At 39.5% G+C, this 16,115-nt stretch overlaps 1 protein-coding gene across 2 annotated transcripts in view; it reads left to right on the plus strand.

The window, feature by feature from the left end:
- The window catches only part of GDAP1 (ganglioside induced differentiation associated protein 1), a 16,080-nt gene extending 14,693 nt beyond the window's left edge, over nt 1-1,387 (plus strand). For both annotated transcript variants that reach the window (XM_006924037.1, XM_006924038.1), the window contains exon 6: nt 955-1,387. In XM_006924037.1, the coding sequence (XP_006924099.1) occupies nt 955-1,337 (383 nt within the window). In that variant the 3' untranslated portion in view covers nt 1,338-1,387. The remainder of the gene's footprint in view (nt 1-954) is intronic.
- Nucleotides 1,388-16,115: the final 14,728 nt, after the last annotated feature.

Raw genomic sequence — 16,115 nt, forward strand, 5'->3', positions numbered from 1 at the left:
GACGGCCTGGGGTGTGCGGGGACGGCCGGGGGCGCGCGGGGACAGCTCGCGACGCCATCGGAAACATTTCGCGACCTGTCTGTTGTCGTTTTCGTGGGCAGTTTAAGTTAGGAGAGCAACAGCAACCTTGAATTCAGCAAAACCCAGGTGTCTGATTGGAACTCAGTCTGCATTCCCTGTGAAATGTGACTGGCGGAGAGTTTTTCTACACGATTTAACTCGTGGCTGAGAAGTTCCAACCTGGCCTGTTTCACAAACCTGTAATTACAGAGGTCAGTTTGGTTGAGTCACCAGAGTAATTGCTGAAATGTGGCCTCGAGTTTTCCCTTAGGTCTGGAGACACGTTCTTATCCACAGTCCAGTCTAAAATGGGGGCCGGCACACGTGTCGGGCGGGCTGGATGGCGGCGTCCACGCCTCTGCCCGCAGCCCTGACCCCGTGAGGGAGCCACTGCCCAGGGCAAGCACACCGACCACCTGACGACAACGCTGAAGGCCACGTTCCCTGAAGCTTGCTTCATGCTAGGGGTGCTGCAGGCTTGAAGGGGTACCCGAGAGCGGCACTCACCATTCGGGCCCAACTGTATGGGTTTTCCCAAAGCTCACCTGTCGTTTTCCTCAGCTAGAAAGAGGTGGCCGTTGACGCCTCTGGCCTGGAGGCCTTCAAGTCCCTAGCATCCCTCACAAAATAGCAGGCAGGCTTTGAGCTCAGGCGGCTCCTGTCTCATCGGGAGACTTGGGCGGGTGGCCGATGCCAAGCGCGTCCCCCTGAGCTTGGGAGACGTTTGCATGCACTTCGTCTTTAGCATAAATTTCTCACTGAGTATGACGCTCAAAATGTGCCACGGCCTTACGCTCCTGCTGAGCCCGCACCGGCCCTCACGCCCAAGACGAGAGAGCTGCGGGGTCCGCGTGCGGCGCTCGCCCTAACTGCCCCTGTCCCTCTCTCCGGTAGAAGAGGGCCGCCAGCCCTGGCTCTGCGGAGGGTCCTTCACCCTGGCGGACGTGTCGCTCGCTGTCACCCTGCACCGACTGAAGTTCCTGGGGTTTGCGAGGAGGAACTGGGGGAACGGAAAGCGACCGAACTTGGAAACCTATTACGACCGTGTCCTGAAGAGGAAGACGTTTAACAAAGTTCTAGGACATGTCAACAATATTTTAATCTCTGCGGTGCTGCCGACCGCATTCCGGGTGGCCAGGAAAAGGGCGCCGAAGGTTCTGGGCACCACGCTCGCGGTGGGCTTGCTCGCGGGAGTCGGGTATCTCGGCTTTATGCTTTTCAGAAAGAGACTCGGAAGCATGATATTAGCCCTCAGACCCAGACCGAATTATTTTTAGGCTTACAGGCATCCAGTGCTGGCAACTCACCCACCCTTAGCTCACCCTGTCCACCCTGCCAGGCCCAGTGAAGATGACCCGGGTAACCAGCGGAAGGCCTTCTTTCCTTTCCTCTGTGGGTGCTTTATGGGAGGAGATGGAAATGTTTTGTGGGCTGGCAACTTTGAGATGGCCAATTTTCAAACCCGAGCTAATCTAATCTATCCCCAACATGCACGTGGTCCAGATGTATAAATGCTGATAAGTAGACATAGACCTTTAACTCAAATACCAGTTCAAGTTCTGATTATTTGGGGGGTGGTGGTTATTATTATGAGTAGACGGTAATAATAACCTGAGCTCGTCATCCAAGACTATCTAGAGATGCTGAGTAGTGAGTGGCACTATCCTCGGAATTCAGAAGTCACCTTTGTCACACAGCACAGGAGTTCAGACAGCCATAGGACACAGCAGTGCTTCAAATGAGTGCTGCTAGTTTCCGGCGGAAATAAGGGAGGGAGCACAGGGAGGCCTGGCCCGTGCTGTAAAGTGCCGAGCAGTAGAATGCAACGTCCAGGTGCCTCCCGACCGCTCACGGCTGCCTGTCACCGCGACTCCTTGTGCCCACTGCCCACACGCCCTGCTGTAGTTGAGAACCTTGGGAGAAGGCGGCTAAGAAGTGACTGGGGGGAGCGGGCTGCAGAAAACCCCGGGAATTACACTCACGGTACCTCCTTTGACCAGAGTGTTAATTTTAAAGGCATGTGAATCACACCCATTCATTTAATAAGATGAACTGCTTTTACGCTTGGTGTGAGATGCCTCCTGGACCACGGCTGCCTCGTATTTACATGACAATCTGTAGTGATGTCAGAATGCTTCCTTTCTTCTCATGGTTCCCCGGTTCAGTGGTGCCTGTGAGATATCATTCCCATGGACTGTCACGTCCAGTCACTGGAGGCTTGGCCTCTGCGGCCCCCTTTATGCACATCAGTGGCATCAGGTGAATGTCCCAGCTAATCACTAGCATGGCAAGTGGCTGGGCAGAGATTTTTGATGATCTGTGCGTACTACATGTGCCCATTCTGCATTTGGGGAGGCTGGTGTGTTAACCTCAAAACTCTCGTCCAGGCCTTGCATCTGTTACGGTCATAACGAAGCTTTAGAAGGTTACAGAAGGAAGATGAAATAAATAGCTAGATAGTAAGGTCCCCCAATATTCATTCCTATATGCCGAGGCATTTGGGGGAACCTCAGTCCATGTGGATGGGATGATCCCCATGCATCCCATAAACAGCCATGGAACCACACCTTACAGTTTATGCTCAAGACAAATCTTTCATGGTGACAGGAAGATGGAGTTTTTCTAGAGCTGGGCAGAAAGGCCTTGGGAGCAGTTTTATTTCTCTGGCAGGAGGCATGTATAGAGATTGAGGAGTTAAGATTCCAGCCAACCACATAAGCTTGCTTGGACTGCTTCATATTGGGTTTGCAAAATAGTCACAGAATGTACTGATTTTTTCATTAATAGGAAACAGTCTTACTTAGAAAACAATGATTTTTTTGATGGTGAAACGATGCTCTAATTCCATTTCATGATCCAGTTTTAGAAAATCTTGATGAACTGGATGTTCCCTACTGACAAAAAATTAATAACATTTCCAGTGTAAACTCAATCCAATAGTCATTAACAAACTGGCAGCTTTTAAAATTTCTTAATTTTGCCCCTCAGCGCATTGTCATACGGAGTGTCTGAATTTGTTGCTGACATATGCCACTCTACGTGTTCATAAAAGAACCGCAAAACTGATTATTCAGTAGTTCATAGTGTTCTTTATGTTACCCTGTTAGAGGAACTCGGACGTGAAGAAATCATAACTGGATTTTTATAACAATCTACAAAGGGTATTTACCTATTATGTAAGGGTTGTTGATTAAGAAAAAAGATTAGAAGCCCAGTGCTGGCTTTTCCTTAAGTTTATATTATTACTGAATCAGAGAAATTCTACTAGGAAATGCTTGTAATTTTCTGGCACAGTTTCAATGGAAATCTGCTTATGTCAATATTAAAGGTGATGCATCGTGGCGACTTCTCTTTATGAAAACCCTCGAGTTCACACTTTTAAAATGTTTATTTAGGATTATCATGACCACTAGATGTCGCTGTTCATCCAGTAGTCCGCGACTGGACGCTCTTTACATCCCCCAGGCCTGAAACATTTCAAGTGAGGATAAACTGTAATGACCTCAGTTTCTGAAACGAGGGCATCTTCCTCAGATCATTCATCTGTGGAAAAGCTTGAGGCACATGTAGTATTGATTCCTAATGCTGTGGAAGGGATCACAGTACCACACAACGTTAAAGCTAAAGAGCTGAACATGTACTGTTAGCAAAATAGGCACTTTTATGTGTTTTCTTTTTCGCAACTATTGGTGACTTGGCCAATGTGCTCCACAGTTTCCAAAATTAGTATAAATAACACAATTAGAAAAATGCCTGAGGTATTAAATTTACGTTGGCTATTTGTGTCTTAATGCATAAATACTCTTTTATCGTTATTGTAATTACATGCCTTTTGGATCCATTTTCCTTAATTCCAGATCATTGTAAATTGCTTGCTTGATTTTTAGTAATTGTTGATATTGACACCAGAGTTGTGGAGTTTTTGGTGTTGCTGAATGTAATAGAAAGATCAAGATACTATTTTGCCTGTAAAATCCATAACAGTTATTAGAAAATAAACATGTACCTTGCAAGTACTAATTTTGTGATCTTTTTGAGAAAACATGTATTTGTTTTATTTAAAATCAAAGCATAATGTGGTAACTAGTAAAATAAGCAGAAGTTAGGTGTTCAAGATATTTAGCTATAGGATGCCATTTTTCCTTATAACATAAAAATTACTGACTCATGATTTATTTAAATACACAAATTTTATGGTTCAAATGAACGGCAGCTTAAGAATAACATATTGATTCTGATCATTAAAGAAGTTCTTTTGTAGCCAGCCGCCTAACAGGGAATAGCATGGAAATGATAAACACTAAGAGAGTATTTTTTTAAAAAAATAGTTTTGTTACATGTTTACTAGGTTTCAAATATTATTCTTCTTAGATATTTATGTATATTTCGATATAGCTAATTCTCTCTTTTATGAGTAATGGATTATGAACATTCAAATTACTACCCATATTTCTAGCCTAGGTAAGCTTGGCCGTTATTCTAATCATCAAATAAAAACTGAGTACTACTTTTGTTTTATATTGAGCAAAACAAATTAAATGAAAATTAAATTGACGTTATTTTTCCTAAGTTTGCAAAGAAAACAAAAGCAACAATTTTGAACACCCGTGGAAAGTCAAGTACATGTTCAACTCTGTACTCTGCTCAGAAAATCAAAAAAACACCATGGTAAAGACACAAATGTCAAATGAATGCAATACATCAGTTAATATTTCCACATCACCTTCATATTGTTTATGCCGAATATTTGGCCCATTTATATTATCTCCACTTATTTGAATCAGAATGTCTTGGTCTTCTGATTCCCCAGAATGCTTGTGTTTCGCTAGGGAAGGTGGTAGATTCTAAGCCATGCAAGGAAGCGTAATTTCTAGAGTGAGGATAACAGTTGTTTTGCGTGTGACATTATGGAAATGAAGAGCGGGGAGAGAAAGAGAGCTCCATGGGCCAGAAAGGCAAAACCCTGTTACCGGCCTCTGCGCTGAGCCCGGGACTAACGCGCGGGTCAGAGGACACGGGGTTGGCCGGCACGAAGCGCCAAGACAACAGGGGCCCACATGGGGCTGGAGACAAAACATGCTTTTGAACGACCTGGATACGCTCTTTGATTCAAGGAGGGGGTGTATCTCATCCATGGTACCTTCTCATCAACTTTTTGGGGAAGGTTAGGAGTCTTTAGCCTTTCACTTTATTCATTTATACTTTGGCTCCTTGATTGCAATGTGCTATCATTAAACTCTGTTATTAGGAGAAACCGACAGTACACGTGAAAATATAAAGATGTTAATGAAACGTAATGCAAAGGGTCAGGTTTCCATGCCAATAGCAAAAACCACATTCACACGTGTAAATTAATTCCTAACCAAACAGGTAATTTTTCAGGTATAGAGCCGGGATATATAACTTCTGTATCATCAGATTAAACTAACTTTTGAATTTAAGAATCTGCTATCTGACAAAGTCACACATAAACATCATCGAATACACTTCATAATAAAAATATAATGATGATAATACTTGCAGAGAGTCCACATTTGAGTTCAATGCTCAAAAGAAAGTAAAGGTTTACATTGAGAAAATTTCTAAAAAATGAACTAAAAAAATCCCCCCATCAAAAAACAGCATCCCAAGAGCATGATGGCTTTAGGCTCACCAGAGAGGAACTCAGCAGAGTGTTAGACTCCAGGGGTGACTAAGGTGACTGGAGGGGACTTCCAGTCCAGGCAGGGGGACTTGACACCTTGTTAACCCCCAGGCAGAAGTAAGGGCCACACTGAGAATGAGGCCTAAGTTAGCCAGAGATTTCCAGCCTTGGCTCTACCGATATTTTGGGCCTGATAATTCTTATGCAGAGCTGGTCTGTGTGTTGCAGGATATCTAGCAGCATCCTTGTGCTCTATCACTAACTGCTCCTTCTTAACCTGTCGTGAGAACCCAAAATGCTTTCAGATATTGCCAGATGTCACCTGGGGAGAAAATTACGTCCAGTTGAAGACCACTGCTCTACTGCCGCCCCAGCAAAGCCGAAACCCGGGCCCTGACAAGATCTGCCGGGCAGACAGACTTTGCAGGTCAGGTCCTGACAATCACAGGTGCTTGGGAAGCATCTTGGGTTTCTACAGATTCCCATAATAAAGCACAAAACCAAACCTACAGAATTTAAAGGCTATTAACCAGCAATTGAACAAGAATCAATACCCTTCGGAGGGAAAGTCACGGAACCCAGAGTCTCTCTAATGTATCACTTACAATATTCAATGAACAATAAAAAAAGTTACCAGATGTGCGAAGACACAGGAAAATAGGATCCACGGTCAGTCAAAAAAGTAATAGTCAACACAAACAGAATGTGATGTGACTCAGATGTCGGATTTAGCAAAGACTTTAAGCGGCTAAAGGACAATATGTGTTCACAGAATTTGGAAAATGTAGTCTGATGTAGTCAACAGATAAGGAATCTCAGCAGAGAAATAAAAAACATTACAAAACAAATGGAAAGCCTAAAATAGAAAAATACTGTAATTGAAGTGAAACAGTCACCGGAGAGGCTTCACGGCAGGTGGGAGATGGTAAAGGAGAGAGAGAGAAACGGACTCTCAGGCACAGATGGGTACCATGGACTCCTCTAATACATGTGTGACAGGAGCCCTGGAAAGAGAGGAGAGTAAGAATGGGCAGGAAAATTGAACGTGATTAAATAATTCCAAATTTCCTCAAATTTGTAAGAAATTGTTAACTTACAAATCTAAGAAAATCATTGAACTCAATAACAGATAAATACCAAGAAAGCCGCACCGAGGCACGTCACAGACCGTTGAAAACTAAAAATAACCTTGAAAGCAGCCAGAGGGGATAAAAGTCACGTAACATGTAAGTGAACATGAAGATGAGTGTTTGCTGAGTTCTCATCGGGTAGAGTGGGTGTCAGAAGACAATAGAAGTGTCTTCTACAGTGCTGATGGGGAAAAAGTTCTCAGAATTCTATATCCAGAGACAATACCCCCTAAACATTGAGTGAAATAAAAACATTTTCAGATAAACGGAAGGTGAGAGAATTGGATCCACAGGCCTGCAAAACAGAAATGCTACAGGCATTCTTCAGACTGATGTAGGCGTGGTACCAGATAGTATCATAAATCTACAGAAAGGAAAAAACAAAAACAAAAACCACGGTGCCAGGAATGGCAAATAACTGGGTGGTATAAGAGGTTATTTTTTATCACTTCGTAATTCTCTTAAAAAGGCAACTGACTGTTTACAACAAAAATAATAGCATTGTGAGATGGACTTTATTATATATGTAGAAGTAAATATATGACCAAGAAAGTACACAAGTTGGGGGTGATGGATAAATGGAATTACATACTACTGTAAGGTTATGAGGTTCGTGGACTGCAAAATGTGACGTGTGAAGAGAAACGTGTCGAGCGGAAAGTAACAAGTAGAAAGTGTGAAGTAGAACAGTTTGATTCTGAATAGACTGATAACGTAATAATGCATCGTTAGCCCTGGAAGAACACTGAAAATTAATTTTTAAAAAGAGCTAAGAAATTAATAGGAGGGGTAGAAACAACAGAATGAAAAAAAAAATTAACAAGGTGACAGACTTAAACACACCATAGCAATTATTATATGAAATGTAGATATAATGGAAATGACATTAAATGTAAAATGACTCAATTGAAGGTCGGGGATTGTCAGATTAGATAAAAATGCATGGTACAAGTATATGCATCTATTAGAGATGCACTTTAAATGTACAGATATGCATAAATTGGACATAAAAGAATGGAAAATGATAAACCAGGCAACTGGCGTAAGAAAGTTAGAGTGGCTATATTAATTTCAGAAAAAGTAGGCTTTAAGACAAAGCATTTTATAAGAGATAAAGGGGGACATTTATAAACCACAAAAGAACCAATTCGTTGGGAAGACATAATCATAAATATACACACATCTGATATCGAAGTTTCAAAATTCATGAAGCAAAAACTGACAGAACAAATGGGAAAAACAGTTGGAAAAATAATGACTCTTCTAGTAATAGAACAAGTACACGAAAATTAGTTTGGATATAGAAGATCTGAGCACGCTATCAAGTCGACTTGAGCTAATTGACATTTATAAGACATTGTTTATCCAAGTATACATATACTAGGTCATAAAAGAAATCTCAATAAATTTCCAAAGATTTGTGTTTTACAGAATGTATTCTATGACCATAGAGTTAAATCAGAAACCAGTAACTAAAAATTTAGCAATTTTCTAAATATTTGGAAATAAAATAACACTAACCTAAGTAACCCATGGCTTAAAGATGAAACCATAAGCGAATAAGACAATATTTTGAATTGAATGATAATAAAATTACAACATGTCAAAATTTGTGAGATGCAGCGAAGGCAGTACTTAGAGGGAAATTTATAGCTTTAATGCCTGCAATAGAGGAGAAGGTTTAAGATTTTGATATAAGCTTTCACTTTTAGAGCTACAGAAAGAGTAAATTAAACCCAAAATAAGTAGAAGGAAAAAACAGAGTCAGTGCAGAAGGTCATGATTTAGAAATAAAAAACAAAGCTCAAAATTTATTCTTCGGAAGATTAATAAAATTGATAATCCCAACAGAACAAATCAAGAAATAGAGAGATAAATATAAATTACTGATATTACGAATAAAGGAAGGAATACTATTCCATATCTTACCAATTTTAATAGGAAAAGAAAAGAATATTTGAAACAAATTGTACCAATAAATTTGACAACTACATGAAATGGACAGATTTCTTGAAAAATACATCTTGCAAAAGTGACTCAAGAAGAAGACTGGAATAGCCATGTAACTATTAAGGAAAAGCGGAACTCAAGGCCAGATGTTTTCATTGGTAAATTCTATTAAGTGCAAATTAAGAAATAATACATATTACACAAATTAAATAATACGCAAATCAAGAAATAATACACAACCATGCATAAGCTGGTTTTCAGAAAATGGAGAAGGGAATGCTTGCCAATTTATTTTACGTGGCCAGTGTAACACTGGTGACCAAATCTGACAAAGGTCGATAAGCGACTAGAGACTGTTAAGGACTAAACGGTTGTGTTCCTCCAAAATTCTACGTTGAAACTCTATCCCCTGACGTGAGGTGCGTTAGGAAGTGGGGCCTTTGGGAGGTGATCAGCATTAGATGAGGTCACAGGGGTGGTGCCCACATGAAGGAGATTAGAGTTTGCTTAATCTCTGCTCTCTGCTACATGAGATTCAATGAGAAGTTGGCAGCCTGCCTCCTGGAAGAGGGCTCTCATTAGAACTTGACTGCCTGGTACCTTGCTTGACCTTGGACTTTCAGCTTCCAGAACTGTGAAAAATAAATTTCTATTTATATCTACGATATTCTGTTACAGCAGCCTGAAGTGACTAAGACAGATGCCAGTATCTCTCATAAACATAGATTCAAAAATCCTCAACAAAGTACTGGCAAACCGAATCCATTCATATATACAAAAGGGTGCATCCTACATTATGGCCAAGTAGAGTTTTTCGAAGGAATGCAAGCTTGTTTTAATGTTTGAAAATTATACAATATAATTAACCGCATTAACTGAATAAAGATGAAACATTATATGATCATTTCAGCAAAATTTCAGAAAAAAATTTTTGGTAAAATCCCATACACATTCAAGATAAAGAAATTTGAGCATGGTAGGAATAGAAAGCGAGTTCTTTAACCTGATAAAGGCATCCAAGAAAAATCCTGAGGTAATATTATTTAATGGGTGAAAGGATGTTTTCCCTCTTAGATCAGGAATAAGGCAAAGATGGCCATCGCCATCGCTTCTGTTCATTATCCTGGAAGAATAATGGTGCAATACAGCAACTAAAAGAATGAAGCAGAGAACTAAAAAGGCCAAAGAAAACCCGTCTCTATCTGTGACTGATATGATCATCTACATAGAACCCCTAAGGCCTCTTCTAAAAAACCACTTAGGAATATTAAGTTATCAAGGTCATTTCTGATGAAGGTTCAGGAAGAAAGGAAGGTTATAGATAAAGCCTCCATTTTCTTAGAGAAAACTTCTAGAAGGAAACATAGGAGAAAATTTTTGTGACACTGTATTTGACAAAGACTTCTCAGTAGCAATACCAAAAGCACAATCCACGAAAGAAAAAAATTGATAAGTTGGACTCATTGAAATTAAGAAACTTCTGCTTTTTAAATAATCGTTATCAGAATGAAAAGAGGAGCCATGATTGAGGAAATATTTGCAATTCTCGTATTGGATAAAGGATTTCTATTCTAGATACATCAAAACTTTAAATGAAAAAAGCAAATAACCCACCAAAAATACAGGCAAAAGATTTGAACTGACATTTTATCAAAGAAAATGTATGGATGACCAACAAGCTCATGAGAAGATGCTCGTCATTGGTCTTTAGGGAGATGTAAATTCAAACCACAGAGGGACTACCTACGACACACCTACTGGAATGTCCACAATTGGAAAGACACCTAGATCTTTGCAAGTGGCAGTGAGGATACGGAGCAACCGGAAATCTCATATACTGCTGGTGGGAACGCAGAATAAAACCGGTTGGCAGTTTCTGAAAACTAACGGTAGGAATAAACCAACTATTCAATTCCCAGGTAAGTGACCAGGAGAAATGACAAGTATATTCCAGGTGAAGATGTGCGTGTGAACGTTCACAGCTGCACACTGGAAAGGACCCAGGTGTTCATCAATAGGTAAACAGATCAACAAATTGTGTGTGAATACGATACGATACTACTCTGCAATAAAAAGAAGCAATCGATATATGTAGCGGCATTGATAACGATAAAAATATTTATGCTGAGCAAAAAAATCCTGATGAAAAGTTTACTTCCTTTACGATTCCACTCACGTGAAATCCTAGAAAATGCAAACTAATCTAGAGTGTGCCCAAGATGGCCTAACTGTTCTCCTCATCTTGACTAAACTTTCTATTATCTCAATAAAGCTGCTAAAATTGCATATATCTGACCCAATTATTTGACTTTTAAGACTGTTTTATTAATATGATTGCATAGGTAGACAGAGACACAGGAATAAGGGTGTGCAGGTAACAGAGTTTGTAACAAAAACTGGAAATGAGCTTGTTTAACAATAGAGAATAAATAAATTATGGCACATCTACAATACTATGAAGCTATTAAAAGAATAGGTGGAAAGATTATTAAGAGCAGACTGAAGATTAATATATTTTATGTGTGATTTTGTTTCTGTAAAGACATATGTAAACACACACAAAAAATTAACATGAAAACTCTTAATAGTGGTTAACTCTGGAGAGGCGATTAGAACTGTGAAGGACAGGCAGGCACCTGAACTTTTTACTGCATCGTCCATGTTCTGTGTCAACAGCTTGCTCATCTCTGAGCGCTCGATCCTGCTTTCTCCTTCACGTCCTATGCTACTGGCCACTATGTTGGCGTGTACGTAAATGACTAAGCGCTTGGTCCTTTTCTGTCATTTTCCAGTTTTCAAAGTAGCTGATTGGTCTCCAGAAATGACCAGTGAGAGTTGGTTTTTTGGGGGTGGGGAGAGGGCAATGTTATGAACTCAAGGATTTAAATACATTTCATGTGTTTCAATCCACTGTCTTTATTATCTTACTGATGCTCACATTGTCTTGTCTTTGGCCACTGTAAGCCCATTCAAGTTGGCTCCTGAGTTCTTATGCTCATAATATAATTCGATAGCTTCATTGATTTCTGGGATGAGAAAGTGCTTCAAGTTCATGTTTTACGTTTCGTGCTCCAGACTTGGACTCAGCTATTTTCCCAAAGAGCTCTGGTTCCTGTTTATGGGACATTGATGTGAGGGTTGGTCATTGCTATTGAGTTGATAATTCTTTTTCCAGATGTCTTCAGTGGATAGAGCTTGGTATGCTCTAAAAGCACCTTTAAAAGCATGAACTTGCAAGAGGACCTACTTTCTAGCTAACACATTGTTAGATACCTTGAGTATTTAAAAAAGGATAGCAAATATACTGTCAATGTTCTTCAGTAAATTTCGAGTTTAATTGGAGTTTCCTGGTTTTGCCTAAGAATAAAAAAATGTTGAGTAACCTGTTTTGAATTATTCCCTGAGTTTATCATCCTTTTTAAATCCGCCCCCCCCCATAGGTGAATGCTGCTTCTGAGTTCTCTTTATTAATGCTGGAGCCAGATGATTATACTAAGTAAATGATTGGGGCCTTAGAATAATTTGTTTAGAAAGATAATTAACGAGGAGTGAATAGTAGGCTGAACTTTTAGTTGTCATATATCTTCTAGATAAAATTGTAACGAAGGTTCTCTGTTTAGAGTTCCTGGCCCGAGTACATATTTGCTTGGGAGTCTGAATTATTCAAGTGAAGACTTTTTGGATTAACAATTCTACCTTTTATTTCAATTACTCTCTATTTAGATACTCTTCTTTCTAGCATTTCTAAGGTTTTCACCCTCTAGTTGTTGAATTGGAAACTTAGAATTCATGAAATCTGAATTACATTAAACTAAAAAATAAATAAATAAATAAACAAACAAACAAACCATCGACAAACAAAAAGCAAATTTCTTCCTCGATTTGCTTACAAGTCAATCAGCTTACAAAACATAAAACTTTCCAGTGCTTTTTATAAACCTGGGTTAAGTCTGGGTCTTTTCAGGATGCAGCTTTCAGTTTAAGCGATGTTTCACAAAGCATGACATTTTGTTTCCCCGGGTGTTTGCTTACAAACTTATTTAAAGAAATCCAAATCTGGAATGACCACTCAGCATTAATTTGTTGGCCCCTCCAAAGCTGGGTTGGGGGAAATCTTAAAAATTAATTCACATTAGCTTGCTTTGTTACATTTCACCTGTTTGCAGGTTTCTGATGGCTTTTATCCCAAGCTTTAACCCAGTCCAGGTTTATTTGAAAAGCAGACTGCACTGGCTCCAGAACTGACCTGGGCTTGTAACAAATGTATCCCACTCAAATTGCAGCCCAGGTTAGTCCAAAACTCATCTCTCGAAATCTCCTATTTTTCTCCTGGGAGAGAAGAATCTGGCTGTATTTTCAGGAGTAGAACTGATTTCAAAAGTTTTAGATTTAATAGTCTGTTTGAATTTTTACAAATATTTCCATCCTTAATTTAAAAATGTGATTTTCTAGCAAAAGAGAATCCAACACTCTACATAAGCCATGGCAGAAATCTTCTCATTTCCAAAACTCTCTCTTCATCTTCCCCGGTCTGGGGCCTAATCACCCTCTTCATTATATCCTCTGACATTTGTGATCTGTACCTATTCACCCTCTCTTCATATAATTGGAAGAAGATATTTTTTTTTTCTTAGTATGCCAATGTATCAGTCTGTTAGCTGTACCTCTTGCAGATTCACTCCTTCCATGAAGCCTTCCAATCAAAATCTATGAAACGCCAAAAAGGAAAAGCATAAGCTCGCAAATATATAACAGAGTTCTCCTCATCTGGTGAATCAGCCCAGGTCTTGTTTGCAGCTGGTGTCCAAGCAGTAAGGTCTAAGACTTGCGTTATCACACGGCCACATGAGTTTAATGCAATACCAAGTTGCAGACTTCCTGCCTCTGAAATGATGAGAATAATTATTTCATTCATTTATCTCCCAGGAACTTCTTATTTGGAATACAATCAGTTGAATTACAACACTGTACTAATTGTTTGGCTTTTTAAAACGTTCTGTTTATTTTAAACATCTGTTGAATTTTGTCCATTAATATATGACTTATAGCAACATTTTCTTGCCCAAGAAGACTGTGTGTGGCGACACCTCTCACAGTTTCTGGGAATTCACTTTAATAGGGAGAATAACAACCAGCAGTAACAAACTGTATTACACAATTTCTTTAAATTCCTCTCAGGCAACCTCGTTTCAACCACTACGTTTTGTTCCAGAGCCCACGCATGCACAATTTTTATATTTTTCCAAAGTAAAAGTTGTTTTCTTCAGGTCTTTTTTTTTTCCACTAGGAAGTCATGTTTTCCCCGTGAATGGAACTTAAACCCCAATTGTTCAAGTCTCAATTCAAAACCCACAGAATTTGGTCTAAAGTAAACAAAACACATTCATTCTCCTGTTCCTAACTGCCTGAAATTCTATCCAGGTTTTCTAAAAGTTGATTGAGCCTCACCAACATTTTCTATGAACCACACATGGATTTGGAGTTTATAGACAAACCCCAAACCTCCAGAAATAAACCCCGCATCAAGAAAGTTTCATTTGGTTTCAGGTTTCAATATAAAAATTCAATATAACTTTATAAAAGAAAGCACAAAGCAACCCTGGTTGGAGATGGTCTTCGTTGCCAGTGAAATGTCATGCTTATGTATCACTGCATACCAGCACTAATTTGTCATTAAGTCTTGAATGAAGTCCACTCTATGTTTTACAGTCAGTACAGCTATGCACATTTGATTTGTAGCTGAAGTTCCAATATCGACTTTACCTCTTGAAAAAAAAAAACAACATTATTAGGGATGTGGATCTATTTTAAACCATAGTTAAATGATGTTAAAGCTTGTGAAACAAATTATATGGATACTAATTAAATATCAATCCAGTAACTGCTAAAAGACCTAGAATCACAGAGGTGAAAGGGACTCTAGGGTTTGTTGTTGGTGTTGCTGTTTAATCTCTTCTGCAGGTAGGAATTAGATATTTCCAGATCCAGGTGATTTATGCCATACGGAGACCTGGCCCACATAGACCCCCCCGACCTTCTCACAGAGCCTGGAGGAAATTTGCTGCTGCTCAGGAACACCCAAATTTAATTTCTACCATTGAGAAAAATCTATATGGTTAAGATACGGACATCAGGGATTTTATTTGTTACAGATACTAGCGTTATTCTTACTAAGACAAAATGTATTTTACGCTCATCTTCTATGTATGTTATTTTTAGCAAGACCAAAAATATTGCGGTATTAAAGAGAACTTTAGATTTATAAGGAGAAAGTTTAAGACAATCAACAGCGTCTTTGCGTTGCATTGTATGTGGCAATATTCTTAACAACCTGGAGAATTATATCGTAGCACATAAATCATCTTTAGATTTTCTCACGGAGGCTATATAATTGAAATGATTGAAATAACTGTTCCTTTCTAGTACAGAGATTGGCAAAAACACAAAAGAGAACCTGAAAGTTTCTGGCTTGGACGAAAAATGAGGAAAAACTATTTTTCAATCCCCTATCTCCACTTCCTCAATCACTGGCTTTGAAATCTTGGCACATCGTGTTTTTTTCTTTTTTGCTGAGTGAGCTGAGTGAGTACTGGATAAGGGATGATGGGCATAAAGTATGAATAAAAGGCCTCCGGGAATTTTAGTTGGAAAAACTTGGCCCCCGATTTTTGTTTAATGTGCATAAACTGTGTAGAGCATCCAGGATCACAATGTGCTGAACAGCCTAGAAAGATGATAATGACTGTTTTATGTCTTTTTATTGGTACCAAGGAAAGAAAAATGTGGGGCAGAAACTTAAAAACAAAAAAATTCCATGGATTTCGACTATCCAAGTGTCTCATGTTGATCTGGGAAGCAAAAAAAAATTTTGTGTTTGATTAAAAAACAAAACTCCTGCCAACCGAAAGCAGATTATTAAATATTACCATAACTAATAGTCAAAAAATTATTATAAACCTGTCAGTTAACACCAGTTCAATTAAATGAGGACAAATGTCTTTCAATGAGACCCATGTTTATGTGACTACTTTTAAGCGCTAAATAACTCTTCAGCTTCTGACAGATAAACCTGAAGAAAACAGAGCAGTCGAGGTGGCGGCGACACTGGCCATTTTATGAAAACTGCTCCTCTCCTCGTCATACACTCCCTCTTCCCCCATTCTGCTCTAATGCTGCTCGTCCCAGAGCAGCGTCGGTGACATCTCCTGTACGTGTCCGCCTTGAGTGAGGAGAAGTAACCAACTACTTGGAATAGAACCTTCTAGGATCCCTTTTCAGCTTCAACGGTCAGGTTAAAGGCACTCTTTGACTTTCCCAGGCAGTTAGTCACT

The sequence above is a fragment of the Pteropus alecto genome, unplaced genomic scaffold, assembly GCF_000325575.1.
Source record: "Pteropus alecto unplaced genomic scaffold, ASM32557v1 scaffold87, whole genome shotgun sequence".
NCBI classification, from domain to species: Eukaryota; Metazoa; Chordata; class Mammalia; order Chiroptera; family Pteropodidae; genus Pteropus; species Pteropus alecto.